We start from the raw sequence: 21,631 nt of genomic DNA, 5'->3' as shown, positions 1-21,631 counted from the left end.
ATGGAAGGAGATTTTTACTAGCATAAGACTACAGCAAATTCAGGATAAGAAGCGCTCTAAGCATCTGAGAAGGGAAATGATGCAGCTGCCCGCAGCAGTCTGAGGCACCACGTCTCCAGCTTTAACGAAAGCAGCAGACGACAAAACTTCCTCCTGCTGTAGCACGGGTATCAAACGCTGTCACCCCCCGACCCCAGCCCTGGGATGGGGAGGGGGCTGAGCACAGCGCTGCGGGCAGCCGGAGCCCCTGCCCGCATTAGCAGCAGCAACACAGCCTCGCTGCAGCCGCCTCCACTTCCCTCGCAGCGGAGAGCAGCCGTAGGAGCAGAGGAAGGGTTTTATCTCCTTGAAGCAGTTTCTGCTCCAAATGCAAATGGGAAGGCAGTCCCGCCGCGTGAGCCCTAGAGAGCAGAGCCAAAGCCTCTCAGCCTCCGGCCCCGCCGGCTTCCAGCGGCAGCCACGCATCGGGTCATCCGCAATTCAAGACATAAGGAAAGTCAGGAAGGTTGCTCAACAATTACCCAAAAAATCCCAAATTAATCCTTGTTACCCCTCCTCTACACTTGGTCACTCATACAGAGAAGACAATAAACAAAGTAGGGAAGTCTCCTAATATTTTTATTGTTCCTTAGATAACTGTGGATAGTACAAAGTTTTCCTCTTAAAAAAAATTAATTACCTTCACATTTCCATAAACAGGGCTTCCCATGGGAATCTGATGCCGCAGAATTTCCACAGAAGCCATTTCCAACCACCATAATGCTATGTAGATAGTATAACAGTAAGAGAATATTCTTGTAATTATCAACATGAAATTGGTTATCTGTGTATAAGGGTGAACACTGATCTTTTTTTTTTTCTTTTTAGAAACAAAACCATCATTTATTAATCCAAACTACATCATTGCATTTACAACATTCATTGCATAAACTGGACATACAAAGTTTTGCCACCTCTGGTAAATAACAGACATACATTATACAATATATTTGCTGAATACATAAGTTCAAACAATATGGGTACAACAACTTGTTCATAATACATACTTAAACCATCGTGTTTAATAGTTACTAAGACACAGATCCATGAGCTACTTCGGGTCTCAGCACAGTTAATCTAAGTGACAAGAACACAGTTGAGAGACAGTAGCTGCAATGGAAGGCGAAGAAAACTAACCTGTGATAGGTCTTGTTCAGACAGCGAGAGCTCCTCACGGGTCAGCTTTTTCTGCTTAGAAATACAAATCACACATCCATCACAGCTGACCGTGATGTCGGGAAAATGTCCATGCAACCCACACACAGAAGAGAGCGAGTCTCCCAAGGATAAACTTTCAACAGTCATTGCCTTACTTCTTTAGTATGTACTATAGGTTTGCTATCGGAACAGAAACAAAACAAAACCCCAAACTTAAGTGGTTCTTTAAGTGCAGTTCCAGCTGCAAGTACATGGTTACTCGTGAGTCTATAACACAGGGCCAGACTTCTAGAAATGTAGAGGTAATGCTGATCTGTCAGGTTTATGCTGAATAATCCTCCATGATGTTGGTGTTAATTTTGGCAGCTGTTTATATATTTACTTATTTAAAGTGTGTTTCCTTGATATTAGTATTTTTTTTTTAAATTTCATTTCTCCCTTTTTTCCTTTTTTGTTTTTCTAAATCAGTTTCTAAACAAGGATGGACTACAACTCGTCAGACCTGATGACGTGGAAGAGGGTGACATTGTAAAGTATTTGGTGCCCGTTGTTCCAGGCATAGAGGGCCCGATCCTTGGGGTTGTAGTCCAACATGGAAATGTGCGAGTACTTGTTTTGGAAGGGGATGTCGATGTACTCATAGGTGGAGGCATTGGTCTGGTAGGCATAGTGCACCTTGGTCCCTCCCGAGTAGCCGTTGGTGACGTAGAGCGTGCCGCAGATGATGAAGGCCTCCCCGGCGCTGCGTTTCGGGTAGCTGGTGTTCCAGGTCTGGAGGCTCTGAAGGGTGTTGGGGTCCAACTTGCTGATGACGATGTTGCCCGCGTTCTGGTTGGTGGCGTAGACAGCCCACAGCCCGTTCTCATCCACCATGAGGTCAATGTCCGAGTGGCCACCCCAGGCGTAGTGGTACATGTTGTTGTAGCCAGCATAATCCAGGCTGCGAGTCTTGAGAATGGTCTCTGTTTTCAAGTCAAACCTGATAATTATGTGGCTTTGGTATTTATTGAAATAGATGGAGCCATTGTAGACCACTTGACCGGTGCCTGACCACGGGTGAGGGAGACGATGAGAGGTAAAATTGTCAGTATTCATGAAATCTGCCATGGATTTATATTCACGGACAAAGCGGTTGTTGTGGTAGCTGTCCATGTACCAGACCTGGGCAAGCAACAGAAACACATGGGGTTAGAAAACAGCAGAAACTCGACTGAACCCTTCGCACATCACCCTAGAAACTGAGCTGGGAGTGAAATCCCGAGCAAGGAATCCAATCCGCTGGAAAACGATGTGTCCAACGCCTGCCACCTACGCCCAGAAATAAACCCAATTTTTGGAACCCAAAATCAGCCAAGAAATCAACTGAATAGCAAAGCTTTCCCGAGGGGTAACCTCATATCTCCCCAGGAACCTGGGAGCTTAAGAGGTTCCCTGGGAGTGCTGCATGACTGGCACCATCGTTACAGAGGGCAATTAACATCTTTTCTCTGGCTAAACCCAGCATCTTATGTTGATGCTGCTTCTGCTTCCCGTAAACCCCATCGTGGTAGCACTCTCTAAATTATACCAGCTGCTGTGCAGAACTCCATTAATTTGGCATGCAGAAGCGATGGATGCAATTGTTTATTGTCAAGGAAATTCAGGCAAAGTCCATATTGGTTTAAAAATCATACACTTCTACAACAAAAGCTGAACCGACGCCACTAAAATATAAGAGACGAAGACACCGAAATCTTGCTATCGATGGACAGGGGAGAGATTTTAGATCATCATTTAAGTGCCAGTTCACTAGGGACACTGTCTAGACTCCTTAAAAGAAAAAAAGCTTTTGTCATATGAAACCAATTCTGAGGCAAATGACAAAGCTGTGCAGTTAATATCAAGAAGAAATATCCAGCCAGTTAGTGACATTCTGTATGCAGTTGCTGCCTAAAAATAAGATAGCTGCTTTCTGCAGAAACTGTTTACGAAGGAGAAAAAGTAAATCAAATAGCAAGGGGGAAGGCTTTAAGGAGGCAGATTTGGGTGATGTTTAGTGCAAACTTCTTTTGCAAACTCCTTGGAAAATCTGATAGTATTGTCTCTGCATTATAGCTGTCTCCAGGGCCCCTTCGAAGAGCAGACAAACATTTACACACGGTGTGTGCATGTAAACTGCTTCTGGCTGCTCTATCTGAAAGGCCAAGAGGGGTCTGCAAAAACTTTGTGGGGAACTTCAGCCTTCCATCTTTACGTCCCCGGAAACACTGCAGAGGTGGGGAATGAACGTGTGGCAAACGGCTCTGATCTTCACACCTCCACCCTGGGCTCGAGGACGGCTGCAAAAGCACCAGAGAAAAACCACACACGTCCCTGAGCCCACGGCAGAGAAGTGCCTGCAGCGTGGGAGAGCTTCTGCTGTCAGACGTGGCACCAGAGAGCATTCCTCACTTAATGAAATGCCTGCGTTCAACTAAAGCAGCTTGGGAAATTACAAAAAAATCCCCCAGAAAACCGATTGTCTCTCTGCTGCTCCCATTTCATTATTTGGTATTAAAAAATTATGCACGTCAATGCCTCGTGCTCCGTTTTTTAGAGAGACAAAGAGAAGCCCAGAAGAGCAGAACCCCATATCATCACGCTGGGGCTGCAAGGTGGCAGGACCCAAAGGCATTTCATGCTTTGGAGAAGCGGAGATTGATGGATAGCAACGTCTCATCGCACCGGCTGGCTTTGAGCAACCTTCTCCTGCCAATACACATCAATCCCGGCGCTCAGCATCCACCTGCTGCCTCGCCGCCGGGCTGCTCCTGCGAGACTCACAATTTTCCCCAGTTGTGTTCAATGATTTCATGACATGAACAAATGACCACACGAACACCAAACACCTCCTGGGTCTTGGCGACATAAGATGGATATGATATCCTGCCCATCTCCTCCCATCCCCAGTTTCCCACTCTGCCAGGCAGCCAATGAAGTTCACTTAATTGTGTGTTTCTAATAAAATTCACAGTAGATTTATGTATTATATACACATACACACTTGTGAAGCTTGAGCTAGAGGCCAGAGAAAACTGCTTTTCTACTCTCATGACAAAAATACACTGCAGAAAAAGGCACAGAGAAAAAAAAACCTGAAAAATACTGGTTTGAGACAAAACTCTCTGAAGACGTGCAAAGATCTTTAGCATTTGATCAACCAGCTTCAGCTGCAACAGGCCTGACTCTTCCTTCACAGATGTAGAAATCACTTTAGTGCCGAGGGATGCAGCAAACACAGCCTGAAGAGGACAAGTCTGTCCCGTCTCTTGAGCAAAACAAGATGTGATGTGGGTAAAGCCTTCCCATCCCACTTCTAATCAGGATGTTATTGGGGCTGTAGGTGAAGTTTTGTTTAATAACTGTAAAATACAGGGGTGTTGTACTGGGCAACCAGTGCCAACCAGTTGGCTGCTGGAGGGAAAGAGCCCAACATCTCAAGTCACGGCTGCTTCATTGCTGCACATCCACGGGCAAATGGAGCCACCCCAGGGGTGGCTTCTCCAGAGCATCCCTTGTCCTCTCTCAGCTACAGAAAGCTGATCACAGGGCAAAGCTCTCAAAATAGCCGCCCTGATACAGCCCTTGCTGCATCCTTTGATGAAGGATACTGCATGCAGGAGGGAATTACCATGCAGCCAAGCTCTGTGGTTTTTGTTTTGTTTTGCTGCCTGCAAATCCTCAGCAAACACTTGAGATATTTTCCATTCCATCAGTCATGGGAAGCCTGGATTGATTTTCAGCCAGTTATTGGCTTCCTACCTCCTTGGGATCAAAATTGAATGGTCTGAATGGTAAAAAAAAAGACCAAAACAAAGCAAAACAAATCTCTCTCTGGCTGCCGTCGGTTGGTTCCTCACAACAATGAAGGCGGAGGACGGAGGACAAATGCAGTCAGATCACATTATCGGAGGCACCGGCAGCAGAAAAGCAGCAGGGACTGGGACCACGGGTCCCTCTGCTCAGCCCCAGCTCCCTCCTGGCTGCCAAACCCAGATGAGAAACCCAATATTTGATTCTTCCCTCCCGCAGGTGGCACAGACCTTGTGGTGACACTTCTGAGACCAGGCACGCTCATCCCTGCAGTGAGTTTCATGTGCCCTGGGAAGGGACCACTGCGTGGAGCTGCTCAGCCCCCTCCTCATCCTCCCTCCCTGCGGGATCCTCAGCCCCCTCCCACTGCAGAGGAGGCCAGCAGAGCCCCGTGAAATGAATTAGGACCTTCCACAGGTTTCACAGGGCACAACCTGGGCTTTGGTGCTTGGATGTAATGAGTTTTCCATGACCTCAGCCGCATCGGTGGAGGTGGGAACACAGAGATGAAGGTGTCGTGGTCTTACCTTGTTCTCTCCCTCAGGAGCGAGAGGGTCCGTCATCCACGATCCGAACCTGGACCCCGAAGTTTTAATTGTGATTGGGTCACTTATTCCCGTCAGCTTGCCACAAGCTGAAAAAGAGTGCAAGGCTGGTGAGCACCACGTCAGACCACTGCACCTCCTTTGGTGGCGGGTCTTTGCCAGCCAGCCCCGAAGCCCCAGTGAGGGGCACCAGTGCCAGCCACCACCCACACCGCTCTGCCCACTCCTCTCCCCCGCTGATGGGCAGCTCTGTTTTTATTTTTTTAGAGGTAATTAGGCCAAGAACAACTGTTGGATGCTTTTGTTTGTTTCATGCCTCTTAATAACAATTGTCCTTATCACACTGCCCCCAAGAAAACAAGCTTTCCTGAACCAGCCATGCTGCTAATGTCACAGAATAGAAAATGAGAAGAGTTAGCCAGGGTCGAGCAACCAGGTGGAGAAATTAGCTGAATAGCACTGCTCATTTCTGTATGATACAGTGGGTGCAGCCAAGATAAAAAGATAGATGTGTCTATTCCAGCCCTGCTGGAAACATGCATTTGTTACAGGTTATGCAAAGGAGGAAAAATAAAAAGGTGGGAAATTACGTGCAATATAAATCTCTTCCCTGCAAAGACCATTTACTGGCTTCTACCAGCCACCTTCTCTGTTCCCTCTCAATGTCTGCAAGCTTAGGAGACGGTAATGAATTCACCAGCCTCCTCCCGTCATCTCTGCCAGCCTGGGCTTCACCAGCTCCAGGAGAGGAGCCCAAGCGCAGCAGGATGGAGGGCAGGAGGTGGGGTGTCCCCTTGGGTCCCTCAGAAGCCACCCTGGGAATCCTGCCCAGACTCAGCATCACCACAACAGGGACATGCACCCACACAGCGCTATGAGCCTGGGTTTGAAGCACACTCAGGTGTTTCACACCACTGATTTCATGCCACTGAATTCGGGAGGCATGTCAGCACATTTGCAAGCCCAGCTAAGTGCCTCGCTGTGTTTTTAAGCCCTAAATATGAGGTGAAGCAGTGGCACCTCTCCCCCAGCTTGCTGAGCAGGCTGCCCGTGGCAGCTTGTTTCCCTTCCATGGTTCTGTCCCCTGACACTGAACCCAGCACCCCTCCGGGGACGCCCGTGAATAGATGCCTGCAACGCTACAGCCTCAGCATCGAAGGCGCAGCTGTACACTGAGTTCCTATTTCCAACGATATCCCCAAGTTTCAGCAAAGCTGCCATTCTGGTCTCCTGCAAACACCAGCATTTTAGAGTATGTGCACTAAGGAATGACAAGATGAAGAGACGAAGATGCCGCGGGAGGGGCTGGGGCTGGCGTTGGACGGTCTGTTGCTACAGGAGCACTCATTTAAAACCCGAGCACATTCAATGCAGAGCTGGTTCTGCAGCAGCATCTCCTGAGCAAGACAAGCTAAGGTCAGCAGCACCAGGGGGGCAGCCACAACCTGAAGTTCAGAAGGTGTTTCCTGACTTCTCCTTTTTGACGTGGAAGCCTCTGGCAGGCCGGGGAAGGGGATGGTGGTGGTGCTGGGACGGAGCGGCTGCGTTGGGTGATGGGTTTGCAGGCTGAGCTGCAGCTGCACTGCGGTACGGTGCTCAGCGGCGGGTATCCAGGGCTGAGGTCGCAGGCGGGAGCCCGTGGGGATGCTGCTGAAACAGGGGCAGATTTCTGACAGCTCAGGGCAAGGTCCTGCTCAAAATTACCAAGTAGAATCATAGAATCATAGAACGGTTTGGGTTAGAAGGGACCATTAAAGGTCATCTGGTCCAACTGCCCTGCAATGAGCAGGGACACCTTCAACTAGATCAGGTTGCTCAAAGCCCCATCCAACCTGGCCTTGAATGGTTCCAGTATGTGCACTCTGCAATATCTCTTAGCTGCCTCTCTCCTCAACCTGTTCTCATCTGCCCCTTTATATTCCTGATCATGGCCATGGGACACATCCATCTACCTCAGCTCTGAGCTGCGGGCAAAGGTAAAAAGGCAAATGTAAAATAGATGAAGATATTCTTGATATGCACCAGCACGACAAGGCCAAGGGGACCATCAGTCTTCCCACAGCCTTCAGACACCAGGCAGATAAAGAGAGAGCCCACCAAAAAGCAAAGAGCTTTCCTGGCCTCACTGAGACACGATGTAAGGGAATTTGTCCTCCCACTTGTCTGATGCATTCAAAACCTCTCAGCAGAAGGAGAGCAAGACAAAGGGATGCAACGGGTTAAAATAATAAATGCTTAATGTCTTGCAAATTCCCCTTGCAGAGGACCAGCCTTCCTCTAATCACAGATCTGCTCAAGCTGCCTTCCATTATCACAGCCCTACATTGCTGTCACTTTATCTCTCCTTCCATTTCCCTGGAGAGAAAGGTTGTATAAAAGCTCATTGATTTAAAAAAAAAAAAAAAAATTAAAAAAAATGCAGCAGCAACTGATAAGGGTAAACTAGTGTTGTTTGCAAGTAGTGAGGCTACATCTCATACACGTTTAGCTGGAGGCACATTCACAACAGCTCTTCAGCAATGCAAGAGGGTTGCTCTTACACAGGGCAAGGTGTTTTCTTTCTTGGTGTAAATCTATCACAGGCACTCAGGTGCTAGGGGGAAACTTTAAAATGGATCCTTTAAGGCCCCTAGTTAGCTAGGTCCCTGCAGCTCTCGTGGGCTTACTTCCCAGGAAAGGACACCTACAGCCTCCGTGGTCCTCAGTCACCCATCTGTTCCTGATGAGATCCACACCACACGCCAAACACCATCAGCATTTTTCCCCCCGTTTATAGGGCTAGCAATCATTAAAATCAGGAAGATTACTGGGGGCAGAGGGGACTGTCTTCTCCTGCTTCCCTTGGACATGTCACAGCTTGAATCAGAGCAGGAGCTCACTCGACAGGATTCCTGCATCTCCTGATGCTCTGGCATGAAGCAGCAGCCTCGAAGCCCCCGCCAGCAGCACCCGGCCAGTCTCAGCAGTGCTCTCCTCTGTGGGTGGGGAGCTCAGCGTGGGGCTCAGCTCAGCATGGCTGGGAGCAGAGCTGGGGTAAGACCCCAGGACACCCAGCATCCGAGTCTTTCCTCTAGCAGACTCTACTGACTCGCACAGGGGAGTTTTTAAGCCCTGGCTGTGACTGCCCTAAAGCTGCTGCTTGACTGCCCAGCAGAGCCTGGCCCCGGGCAGCCCCGCACCCATGGGTGCTGAGCCTTTAGCAGCAAACCTGCTCTCCTGTTGGGATGGCAGGAGCATGGGCTGCTACGGGCAGGGACACTCAGGGACAAATGTGCAACAGGAAAACATGACCTGGTGCTCATCCATGAGTCCAGGACACAGGGGAAGCCTGTGAGTAGCAGCTTTTGGGGCACGCACAGAGGATCTCTTTTCACTCCAGTTTCCCCAGCACTATTCAGGTCCTTTGGGGGCCTGTATCTCCCTGTTCCTGGAAAACAGCATGAATAGGCCTCTTCCCAAGTGACCCTCCAGGCCAGCCCAGCCAACTGCCTCTGACCTGCCCTCCTGTAGCTCAACAGACCAGAAACAAAACACCACCTCTACGCACACAGCCCCTTCCTCTAGCCGCAGCAGAAATTCTCCAGCAGAAGACACACTTCCCTCCAGACAGTTACAACCAGCATCACCATCCTCCCAGGATACTAACACCCCTGCTCCATATTTCTCCTAAGATCCAGCCCACAAGCGATGTTTAGCAGCTCAGCAGCAATTTATCCACCAACGCAGCCACCGCACCAACACCAGCACCGTCTCCTTCTGGACTCCGCGGTTCTGCCGAGGCTGCTGCTGCTACAGCCAAGCGTCTTTCCTCCTGGGGCTTCCCAAGAAACTGAGCTCTGATTCCACCCCCATCCCAGTCCCAGCCCTCCGCAGCAGGGATGGAGCTGCAGCAGTTGGGTTGTGCCTTGCCCTCGCCTCTGTTGCCTGGCCGGGAGTCCACACATCCCAAAACCATCTGGGACAGGCTGGCAGGGCTCTGTCCCCACCCCTGCGCCAGGAGCATGGGCTGGGATTTTTTGCAGGAGTTGGGGACAGCTCGTGCTATCAGGCAAACGTGAGCCTGTGCAGCGCAGCCGAGTTAATTTCCCCCTCGAATCAAGGAGTGACAACCTCTCCACTCCTCCAAAGCTCCTCTTAGGAACGTTAATGGAAACGTTAAAATCCCTGTATAAATAGTGATCTTTAGGAGTGTAAACAAAATAACAAATTGAACGTGCCATTATTGATTTTTTTTTCCCTTCACACACATGCCAGGGTCAGGAAGTGTTTTCACTATTGATCCATCAATAATGCTTAGGAAACCCAAAATGCAAAACAGGACCTCGTCTAAGGAAAATGCTGCTGCACTGTTGAGCATCGGTGCTTCCCAGAGGATGGGGAGAGGCAAACCAGACCGGAACACGGCACATCCCCATCCCTTCCCTTGTCCCGTGCTTAGTGCAGCGGCTCCCTGATCCTGTTCTGGGCACTCTAAGCTGTATCCTGAGCTCTAGCAGGCGAACGTGCACCAGGTGAGCGGCATTGCTGACCCATGCAGAGCAAATCTAAGCTAAAACGTGCTACTGGAAACATCAGTGAATCCCTCTGAGCAAATAATTTGCAGCAAATAGGGCTTCATCGTGTGGCAGCAAAGTGTCTGTAAGGTTGTTATCCGAATTTAACTCAATTAACTACCATTTTCACTGGTTTACACTCCAGAGCGATAAATAGCACTGGAAATTCAATCCGTGCTGTTTGGTGTTAAGTGACCAAATAAATCACCCTCCCAGGTGAGCAGCAAACCCCCACAGGTGAACCTTTGCAAGACTTGGTGTCCATCTCCACGAGCACCCAGGGGTGCTGCAGTGCCCCAAGGCAGAAAAGCTACTCTGACCCCACGGCCACAGAAAGAGCGAGAAGAGAAAGAAGGGACATAGTCAAAAAGCCCAAATAAAGCCTCAAAAGGATTCCAAAAAGTGCCCAAAAGGTTCTAGAAAAAAGTTGCCTGCAAGAGCTCACCTTCCTAGCTGCCTCACTCAGTCTTACCTGGGCTACTGCCTTGGGTGGGTGTCCCAGCTGGAGGACCTGAGCATGAGGGGATGTAATGAGCCAGGACATGGCCCAGAATAGAAGGGGCTAATGGTCCAAGAGCAAACTCTTATTGTTTTTGAAGCCCTGAATGGTTTGGGAGCTACTTCTTACCTACTTCTTAAAGTCTGCCCAGGGTCTGCAGGAGGATCATCACAGCTTCCCTGGCTCTGGTAGAGTCAGCCTGGGCTGGGCAGCTCCACTGAGGCCAGCTAGAGAGGGACTGTGGGGTCCAGGATGGTTTTGTTTAAAGAACTATCCCTGGGAAAGTACTTCTACAGCCCAGACTCAAATCCCTGGTCCCAGTCCTGCTGCTGTTCCCTCTCTCTCTCCCCATCACCCGCAGCTCCTCCTCATCTTCAAGAGATGGGCTGAAGGCTACTGATGCAGCAAGTGGATGCCTCATTGGGCACCTCTCATCACACCCACCTTTGCCTTCGGCAGGGGAGGAATGAGAAAAGAGCTGCGGTGTGGGGCTGCCGAGGGGATTGCTGTGTGACCTCGGTCAACCAGACACTCCTGGGCCTGTTCTCCATCCTTTCTTATCTTACCCACTGCAGGACTGTCATTCCTGAGATGGCTCTATGGTCCCCACATGATAAAGCTCCAGGCATTAGGTACTGCTAACACAGAAAGCACCAAGTCGTTACAACCTCGATCATTTCTGTCCCCATTAAGCTTTCAGGGTGAAATTTGAGTGGGTGAGGAGAAGGTCAGGGCTTCCCTGCCATCCCTCAACCCTGCTGCCTTCCCTGTGGCTATCACGGGATGGGCAGAGGGACCACAGACATGCTGCAGAAAGCCATGGCATGACTCACCTCAGCCTGTTCTGCCCCCAAACCAAACCTGGGCACATCAGTGCTTGCTAATAAAAGAGAAATCAGGCTCTTCCCTCTCACTTAACCGGGGCAGGGGGTTATACCTGCCCACCAGGCAGCTCCCCAGGGGTATCTCGGTGCACCACTTGCTGCACGCTCATAGTTCAAACACTTCTGAGCATCCAGGCTTACATGGAAATCCACTTTCCTCTCCAAGATTTCAAGTGAGAGGTAGCTTATAAGGGACGTACAAGGTAACAGAGGACAGGATGGAAATGCAGGGGGAAATACCGGGGAGGCGGCTGCTTACAGAAGTGTGGAGGCATCTAGAAACAAGCAAAAGCAATCCCACCAGCAGAGACAAGAGAGAAACAAAGCGTTACCTTGCAAAGGATATAAAGTGCTCAAAAGAGATCTGATCTTCCATGAAGTTACCTGAGAGTGTAATTTCATATGTGCTACCAAAATAGACTGCAGAGCAGTTAATGTGTTTAGATTATCTAAATTGCTTAACAAGAAAGTCAATAATGTAAGTAGAAATTAAATCAAGTCAGAGCTAGGCCAACAAACGGTGGGGAGATTTCTTGCAGCTGCGGAAGGCAGCGCCTTTCTTCCACCCTTCTCCACCCTCTTTCTGGGGTCAGACGCTGGGTTTAGCTATAGCTGTGTCTCCCCACAGTGGACCCACAGGCGTCAGTCAATTAATACTCTCTGTATGAGATTACAGATGAATCTCTCACGTTTTAGCATGGCTGGTTACTTGGCCTGCTGGAAGGGGCTCCCTGCTCCCTCAGGGAACGGGAGGGATGGGGAGGATTTATATCCCACACAGTGGCATCGTCCGGACCAAACCGCGACCCCGCACCAGCTACATCATGCTCTTCTCAACGGGGATTTGCAAGATGCAAAAGGAAAAAGGGAAACCGAGTCACGGCCTGCACACACACACACACACACACACACCCCCGCTACTCAAAGCGGTGCGCAGAGACCTTTGCTGACAGGCCAGGTCCAGTTAGCAAAACGATCGGACACCGATGCGTAAGCACAACGGGTGCACGTGTTTGCTTTGCATAAGCGTTACTTGCAACCGGCCACGCATTTACCGCATCTCACCGTCCACTTATGCAAGCGCTGCAAAACATCACATGCCCAGTCAAGGGCCCGATCCTGAAGCACTTACGCCATGAGCAACATCGCTCGTGCAAGTAATCCTCAGCAGGACTACTCCCAGGATTAATGTCACTTATCGCATAAATATTTACAGGATCAAACGTGGCTGTGCGAGCTCATCCCTTACAGCCAGGCCAGGCACATGGAGATGCCCAGTCTAGCATCTCTGCCTCCAGACGGGATGTGTGGTTTAACATCGATGGTGTTTAGCCAGTGCCACCATGTTGTTCTGAGCCTACCTAATTTTTGCATGCATGCACGAAGCCTTTCTTCAAGATTTGACACTCTGTTCTGAAGCTCTTCGTAGTCATAGGCGCCAATCTCTTCCTGGAGTTCGTTTAGAACTGACGTCAGATTCTGGACCTCCTCTTTAAACTGCAATACCAATTTTGCATCGGCTTTGTACTCTTCCAACACTGGTATCAAAGGCCTAAGTTCCTCCATTTTCGCTTTTATTGCCTGCAAGGTTAAAATAAGCTTGGTTCAGTGCTATGCGTGCAAAAATCTGCAACACTCTGCCTTGACCTGGTTGCTTCCTACGTGAGTGCAATGTTCATATCCCACAATTATTATCATTAAAATTATTTTAATTATTATTTTGGTCCAAATGATGTATTGGAAAGAACATATTAAACAGGCTGCAGAACACCAAAATATTTGGGAAAGGCCTTTATTTGTCATTTTTAGAATGCAACATCTTAGGGTTACATGCTTCAGATCACATACACAAAGAGTTCTTTTTTTTTTTTTCTTTCCAAAAAATAAAATAAAATAATATATATATGCATTGACAAGGGTTTCAAACTATTCATGAAATGCATCTACAATTGCATGCAAAGGAAGATCTCGGTTGTGTGGTTCAAGGTTCCTTAGTGAGATATGGTGCTAATTTGGAAAATAATCAAAAAAATAAATGCATGGTGCAAAATGCTCTGTGGCCCTCTTTTCATGGTTACATGGGAGTGAACTGCTTCTTCAGTCACTGCAGCATTGAAAAAACTTGCTTTTAAGTTAGCCCTGTAAGCAAGAAAATGAAATACTGTTGAGGATCTAGCTCACTAACCTGCCTTATATAGATAGCCATTCATAGACAAATACTCTTACGGAACTAAAGAGAAAAAAAAAAAACACAAGAGCTCCAAACCACTCACATTTTAATGCTGGCATTAGCAGAAACAAAATGCTGTGGCTGTTATTTAAAATGGTGCTTTGGCAGCAAATTAGACAAAAATCCCTTACTGTTTTTAGGCATGCTATAAAGAACATAAAAATCAAAGTCATTATCAAATTTATTTTGCAGAAACGAAGACTTTCTTTTTTTTTTTTTTTTTTTTATAAATTAAATGAAGGCCTCATTTAAAGGCACGGTATGCAGCATTTTGTTGAAGATGCTTTGCTCCAGCAGCTAATGAGCAGACATAAATATGCATGCACCTACCCGTTAATGAAGCATGTTAGTATACACAGTATACCTGCTGCTGCTTAAACTATTGCACAGTGGCCAAGTTCACAGCGCTCAGGGCTGTGACATCTGGCTGGCTGCTGAAGCAACTCTGGGGTGAACGGGATCAGAAATTGGTTCTCAGCCTCATTCCTTTCCTTCCCATCCCCTCTTATTTAAGTCAAGAGGCTTTCCCTCCTGCGGTTTGCATGTGGGGAATATATTTATTTTCTTATTTACTTGCACTTCTCAATGCAAGCTCCCTGGCAGGCAATGGGGAGGATTAAACTCATCAGAATGGAGGGCGGGGGGGGGGGGGGGGGGGAAAGAAAAAAAACGAAACTCATGCTTAAATCAGAAAGATGGTCCTTACATCCAGACTGTGGAGCTAAATTTAGGGTCTTGTGGTAACTGGAGATGGGGGGTGGAGGAGGTGGAGTTGGTAAAAAGTTTTAAGAACCTTCTTCCCAGCTTTTTATGATGTAATCTTGGTATTTCAGTATTTAACATATCAATTAAAAAAATTCTGCTTTAAAACACCAGCCAGCTGAGCAGCTGCCTGGAGATGAGGATGGGAATCAGCTGGGTGGCTGATCAGAAATGTCCCCAGATTTCACTAGAAATCTTCTCGATTTGGTTTTTATATCTATTAATTCAAAGCATCACTAAAATTTAAGATTCCAAATCTTGCTGACAGCCTTTTTTTAGCAATTTCACTTGTTCTCAATCAAGTTGTTGAAAGTTTGACCACTGCTCGCAATGACAGGTCATGTAAAAGGCTGGTACCTTTATTTCTCATTAGTACAACACCAGGACTAAACACATATAATCCATCAGAAGGTGCTGGCTCTGCTGCCAACACCATTATTTCAAAATTAAGCATTTGCACATCCTTGAGGCGTGCAGTTTGCCAGCCCGAGGACACCTGCAAGGGTCGTACTTTTAGGGTTTTTTTGAGGGGGTTGATTTGTTTGATCGATTGCCCCATTGTTACAACCACCCCAAGGAGGGAAGTGATTTGGTGACAGCCGGTTGTGGTTTGCCACGTGCTGCAGGAATGGTAACAGAGCCCCAGCTCCTGGCTTTTTCCAGAAAAATGGGGTCCTGGGCACAGCGTGGGGAAGGGCTGCTTGGCTGGGGCAGGGGGAGCCCACCTTGCCCTGACCTCAACTGCCCCGGGATCTCCCTGCAGACCACCCCCCTCTCACAGAGCCTCCACTGCCCTGTTTGGGGCACCCAGGTGGTTTGTGCTATGGGAACGTGGAGATTTATGCTTTTACCCTATAGAAAATACATTGTGGCTGAGGGTGTGATGCCGCAGCCTGGATCTGGCCGTGCTTTGGGCAGGAGGGAGCTGCCAGCGTCGTGTATGACCGGACCAACAGCTACGTGAGCTGATGGGAACTGGGGCCACGGTCCCGTCCACACCCCGCTAAATCCCTGGCCACAGCTTCGTTAGCAGTGTGGAAAGCAGACATACCTTAAACTGCCTTGCCAGGTGCTGCTTGTGGCTTTCTTCCACTTGCTTAAATTTTGATTCCAGTCCCCTCATCTGGTTTTCCATCTTCTCAACGTACTGTAGGTCTCTTTGAGTCCGCCTGTCCAACACCTCTATCGACTGGGACATGTTTTGCACCTGCCAAATGAGAAGGGACTCGTTAAGAAGGTGCTTCCCCAGCAGCAAGGCAGCCCCACTCGCATCCCAACGCCGAACGCTGACCTTTTCCTACACAGTCAACAAAGCTAAAGGCTAATCAGCCTATGCATTATTTACTAGTTAATCAACAGCATCTCATAGAATTATGACCCCATGCTCTAAAACAGAGCAAATTGGTTTCATAAACATTTATTCTGCCATGCTGCAGAGAATAATTTAACAATCACACATGCAAATAAGGGCTGTAGTCAAGGCTAAAATACATCACTCACGATGGCCTCTTTGAGAGGTTGGAACGACACCCACCATCGCGCGAGGAGAGGCTCTTGGTTGAGCAGAAGCACATCCAACTACGAGAGACGCTTCTGCTGAGGTGCACATTATAATTCCTTAATGTACGCAAGTGACACTTACTGATTGCCTAAGTGCAAACTTTACTCCCAGCTAGCAAAAATGTCATTATCCAAACAGCCCTACTGTTTATACAGCATCTGCCACAACAAATCCAGCTGCAGGTGAGGGCACCCTGAAGCTGGGAAGTACCACGGGGGCTGCAGCGTGCATGCCCTGGCCCCGCCGGTGCCTGCCCACTCGGGCGGTTGTGCCGCGTCGGCATCTTTTCTAGCCGAGCGATGCCACATCCCCGCGGCTCCCTGCGCGGTGCCCATCTGGCCCTGCCGAAGGAATGATGCAAGAAGGTTGGCTGGGTTCATCGTGAGAAAAAGAGCTGAAGGTGTAAGGAAGGGAGGGAAACGATAGCTAGGCTGACCTGATTTTGAAGGTTGGCTGCCATCTGATTTATTAAGATATTCCCTTCTCTCATTTTTCAGGCTAGGAGAGGGTAAATGAAGCTCCGACATCGGCACCTAAGCACCTATTTAGCATGAAGCAATGGGGGTAATTTAAGGTCTTTGCATCAGGGGCAGTTGTGTTCGTACCACGGTTGGTGCATTACGGGGCTCAGCCCACGGCTGGTGCTCCTGCCACTGCGGCGTTACCCACAGAAATACAGCTATCGGCACTGGTAGGGATGATGCCTGTGTTTAAAATGAATCAGGCATCCAGGCATGCTGCTTCATCAGGGCCCTCACATTAAAGGCATCCTGGTTCAAGTCTCTTCATCTGTGAGCGTCTGAGCAAAACCCCACTGTGAGCCATCACCGTCCCTGCAGATCCGCTCCGAGACAATTCCCAGAGCCCACGCTGCCACATCCACTCCTGTCTCCATCCTTACCAAAGCCAAGCACGGACGGCCTGGGAGGGGGAAGGAACGGTGCAAGTGCGATATTTCCTCCAGCAAATCACACGGGGCTGCTGTGACTTACCTCGAGGGACAGAGCGAGGGGACGGCGGGACACCCGCGTGCAGCCAGGTCTCGGAGACTACTTGCTGAAACCAGCATAGGTCAAATGCCAACTTTGGCGTCTGCATCTCTGAAGCAATCAAAATGCCCATTGCTCATGCACGACGACAAGAAAACTATTATGGGGAACTATTAAAAATGCATGGACAACCTGTATTTCAAAGGCCAACAGTAAGGAAACATTTTGTACAACTGCTCCGGGGCTCTAAGAGCCTTCCTCAGCAAAGGTGAAGCTATTTTCAGAGTCCCAACACATCACCCAGAGATGAACCAGCACCCACCCTGACCACCACCCCTGCTCGGGGAGGTGTGAGGAACAGGGAAGAGCAGAACAAACCCCTCTTGGTTTGAAGAGGAAAAGAGCAAATCTGAGCTCGGCTGGAGCCCATGTGGCTCCTGTTCAGCCGTGCCTCCCCTGGGGTATGCGAGCTCTCAGTGGACATGCCTGGGTGCTAATTTACCTGGGCTGGACGTGGAGGAGTTTGAAGACCTCTCTCTACCCTGAGGCAGGAGAATGGAAGTCTTAGACAAGCATGATTGGACTGCAGATATTTTTATTCTGGTAATCCACTCTACGCTCCTTCGAGTCAAGTGGTATCTACATAGCAGAATTGTTCCAATGGGTTGGGATAGGAATGACTTGTAGGGATCATGCAAAATTGATCTCATTTATTCCACTAATGTCTAACCCCACTTAAAGGCCAAGCTGCAAGTAATCAGGAAAGTGCATTTCTGTAACGATACACCAGTATCTGACCCTGCAGGGGCTGAGTGAGGCTCCGGGAGGCTCCTTACGCTGCCTCCTGGGTGGTGGGGAGGGAGAGACAGACTCTGCTAGGAAATGAATCAGAGCATCTCGCTCAGGCTTCTATTCTGAATCACCTCTGGAGGAGTCTGCTTCTTCCCTGACTGCAGAGGAAAATAGCCTCCTCACATGTCTCTAAACTGAGACGCCTAAAATTAGCTGCTGTGCTATTTCGGGGATGTGTTTTACAAGTCCGGACTCTTGCTATTTGTTGCCCATATCGTTTTCAACCAGGCAAGATTCTGGCCAGACTTGTAGAAACTCAGTCTCCATCACTGCTGACCTCTGACAGTGATGTGTGCTTCATCAGCTGAAGATCTACTTGTTTTCCTTCATTAGCATATTACGCCCTTGATCCGGCAAAGTACTTTGGCACATGATTAGATTTCAATGAGACTGTTCTCACAGCTTAAACTTAAGCATGTACATAAGTGCTGTAATGAACTGAGACTCAAGGATACTGTCTCTCAAATTCCCTCAGCTTCATCCATTAACCGCTATCCTCAAACATCAGCTAAAATGCTTTTTGCCTCCATTGGTGGAGCACGCACTCGTAACATGAGACCTCATTTTCCATCGAGCTAATGTGAGAGAGATACCTGTGATTGTCTTGGGGAAAAGAGTTAATTTTAGCATCCGAAATAGAAAATTGATACAAACAAAACTTCCAGTGCTGTTCTTGTTATCTTGTTTGACACTGAGTTGTTTCAGAATTAAGCCAGAGTAACAGAGAGTTGATATTGGCCTGATGACCCTAGCGAGATTTATATAGTCAAAGCCATGGTTTAAACCCTGCTCAAGCTTCCCTGTGGATCAGCCTTTCATGCCAGTTCAGAAAAGGGCTGTTCTAAGCCCATCTTTGGGGTTTGAATTGGGATGAACCTTTAGCTTTGGGTAGCCAGACAAGCTGGTGGAGCAATAGTAGGAGGCATCTCAAGGGAGATTTTCATGGTCTAGAGGAAGGATTAGCAGAGATGGACTCTGCCAATGGACCAGGACATGAAGAGTTCATCTTTTAAGGTCTGTAGAAGGCAAAGTGAAGGCTGACATGTCATTATCCTCCTTATATACACCTTGGAGTGAATATCAAGGGAACAAAAAGAACTGTTTAATCTGGAAATCAGTGCTGGCAAAGCATAAGAATTGGCAGGAAACCAAAAACGGTTTAACCATCAGAGGAGGAAGTCCTCCCAGATAACATGGCCAAAAAAATAAATAAAAATCCGTTTGAAGATAAAACATAATCTGTTTACGAACAGGATTTAGGTGATGTCTTGGTTTGGATGCAGTCCAAGATCTGGACTCAGCACCTGACACATATAAGGCTGGAAGGACTCTGTGTACTCCAGCCAAAGATGAGCTCAGACACCTCTGTGTCAAAACACGGGCTGAACAGTTTGTGCGGTGGCAAGCAGACCTGGCTCACCTCACCTCACTTAATGCCTGCTCTTTAAACGGATGGGGTGCCCAGGATTCACTTCCAAGCAGCATGAACTGCAGTTTCTACACATATGCCCATGTGTTGTGGGTAGATGGGGTCTTGGCAGCTTGGAACCTCAAAGTACATTCAGCTGCTGAAGCCTCCATGCAGATATTTTCACTGAAGATGATGCTATAATTGCTTTGTGTACACAGACACACACACACACACGCAGCTTATTTCTTGCCCGTAAAAGCAATGCCTTATTATCTCCATTGGTGACTGCCAGGTCTCCGCCTTTGAAAATCCAAATACAATTACCTCTTTGACACATTATGCTTCTTCATCTGCTGGCAGAGAAATCAGGAGATGTGAGTTTTCCCATCACAAAGCTAGAGTTAAAAAGTCAGACGAGGGAAGGAATTTTCAGGTTTGAAATCCTTCCTGGGAAGCTGGAAGCTCTTCTCTGCAGTTGCATTTTCCTATAGGGATTATCATTTCAGCCTTCGTCAAGATCAGATGTCTGGCACTAAGAGCCTATTCTTTATTTTGGGGTTTTCATATAGGTTAGCGTAGGAGTGAGATGCAGACAGATTAGCAGGCAGGTAACATATCCCCAGAACACATGCCTTGAAATACCGCTCCTCCCTCGCTGTATTCATTGGCAGCCGGAGAGCTGCATAAGGAAAAAATCACTGAGCACTGACACCCTCCGCACGGGAACCGATGTTATCCCAGGACTCGTACGCCCAACTCGCCTGTCCATTAGCAGAGGGCATTGGGTCAAATCCTGCTCGTTTAATGCATACGAGCAGTTCTGGGAACACGATGGCTCTCAGACGCCTGTGTCAGCTGCTAATATAACGCCTGCTGCCTCTTAGACAAATGTGCTGTTGGACCGATTGCCGTTCTTGCTCAGAGAAATAAAAGCTTGAGTGGGATTATTTTTAGAAGCCTCTGACATACCAAAGACGTGTTTTAGGGCTAAATGTTTCCTGCCTCACTTTATTGTCCTTATCACATAGGAAAATCAGTTAAGTGTAGGTTTGATATTGTTATGAGTGACTAATACATCAACTTCCCAAAAGCAGCAGAATAAAAATTATTTTGTCATGCAGTACACACGCCAACATAGCATTAGGGCATGAGGGATAATTACATATCCAGCACAGGAGTCCACTCATATTTTAGAGAAGAGCACCATTTCACATGAAACAGCATTTCTTCAATGAAATCTATTATCTGGAAAATTTCTTGTTATCAGGAATGTTTCCCTAATGAGATTCTTTGATCTCTTTGGGCAGCAGACTATCAAAAACTAATCAAGTGGATGTCAACATTAGAAAGAAAACTACTAGCTGTCATTTCTGTGCTATTTGATGTCGATAGCTTGTCCTGTTTTATTTGCCCTTTTTAATAGCACCTTGGCTAGGAATGCATGGGCGTTGGGCTTTTAATTCTATCTTCTCTTATCTCATTGAGGGTCATCCTTTGAAACTGCTTGCGTTAATGTAATGAAAAAAATAAGTAAATTACATATTTCATTTTTTTTTAATTTATTTTAGTGATATGTTTCAATACTGTTGCTGTGATCTCAGCAGTTTTAACCTGACCTTAGGCCACGGTCCCTTTTCCTCTGTGCCTCAGAAACACCTAGAGATTTATCCTCCCGACTGTGGCTGATTATTCCCCACCACACGCGTGAGGACAACCATGGCACGGGAGGGCTGAGCCCAAGGGGTCCATCCTCCCTGGAAACCAAGGCTCAGCCCAGCTCGCTCAGGTTTTTACCCCCAATGTCATGCCAAACCAAACCACCTTTCCCAGAAGGGGTCAACCATTACCTTTTCTAATAGTTGTCTCAGCTGCTTTGTCCTGGCATCACGCGAGCACATCGTCTGTTGCGGTGCCACCACTGTGCATATACAACGTCCCTCGCTATCTTGGGCAGAGCTGTAGACCTGCCAGCTTTCCTCTGGGTTGGTTGGCAACACCTAATTAACAAAGGGAAAGACTGGTTAAGTAAATGGGGGGAGGCCTGGCAGGGGTGTGGGAGATGAAAGGGGCTGAGTGGAGGAAGCAGGATGGACGTGGCAGATACTGGAAGTGAAGGGAGGCTCCTCCAAGGGCCCAGATGGCAAAATTCACTTGTAATGCAAAAATATGGATTGGGGACAAGTAAAAGAAGGGTCTGAAAAGGAGAGCAAGAGCTGAAGTGGGAAGGCAACACAAGGGGGAAAGCATGGAGACACGAGGAAAGCCACAGAGCAGCGAGGGTTGTGGTGTGCCGTAAGGCACCGAGCGCATCGGGGTG

The 21,631-nt window shown here is 48.1% G+C and overlaps 1 protein-coding gene across 2 annotated transcripts in view; it reads right to left on the bottom strand.

Annotated features, from left to right (window-relative positions):
• Window positions 1-597: 597 nt before the first annotated feature.
• Window positions 598-21,631, bottom strand: part of OLFM1 (olfactomedin 1) — a 34,926-nt gene continuing 13,892 nt past the window's right edge. For both annotated transcript variants that reach the window (XM_074891138.1, XM_074891137.1), the window contains exons 2-6: window positions 21,162-21,311; window positions 15,553-15,708; window positions 12,871-13,090; window positions 5,556-5,662; window positions 598-2,358 (exon numbers count right to left, since the gene is read on the bottom strand). In XM_074891138.1, the coding sequence (XP_074747239.1) occupies window positions 1,684-2,358; window positions 5,556-5,662; window positions 12,871-13,090; window positions 15,553-15,708; window positions 21,162-21,311 (1,308 nt within the window). In that variant the 3' untranslated portion in view covers window positions 598-1,683. The remainder of the gene's footprint in view (window positions 2,359-5,555; window positions 5,663-12,870; window positions 13,091-15,552; window positions 15,709-21,161; window positions 21,312-21,631) is intronic.

The sequence above is a fragment of the Strix uralensis genome, chromosome 21 (assembly GCF_047716275.1).
Source record: "Strix uralensis isolate ZFMK-TIS-50842 chromosome 21, bStrUra1, whole genome shotgun sequence".
Taxonomy (NCBI): Eukaryota; Metazoa; Chordata; class Aves; order Strigiformes; family Strigidae; genus Strix; species Strix uralensis.
The sequence above is the reverse complement of the archived record's forward strand: the minus strand, read 5'-3'. Positions and strand labels throughout refer to the sequence as shown.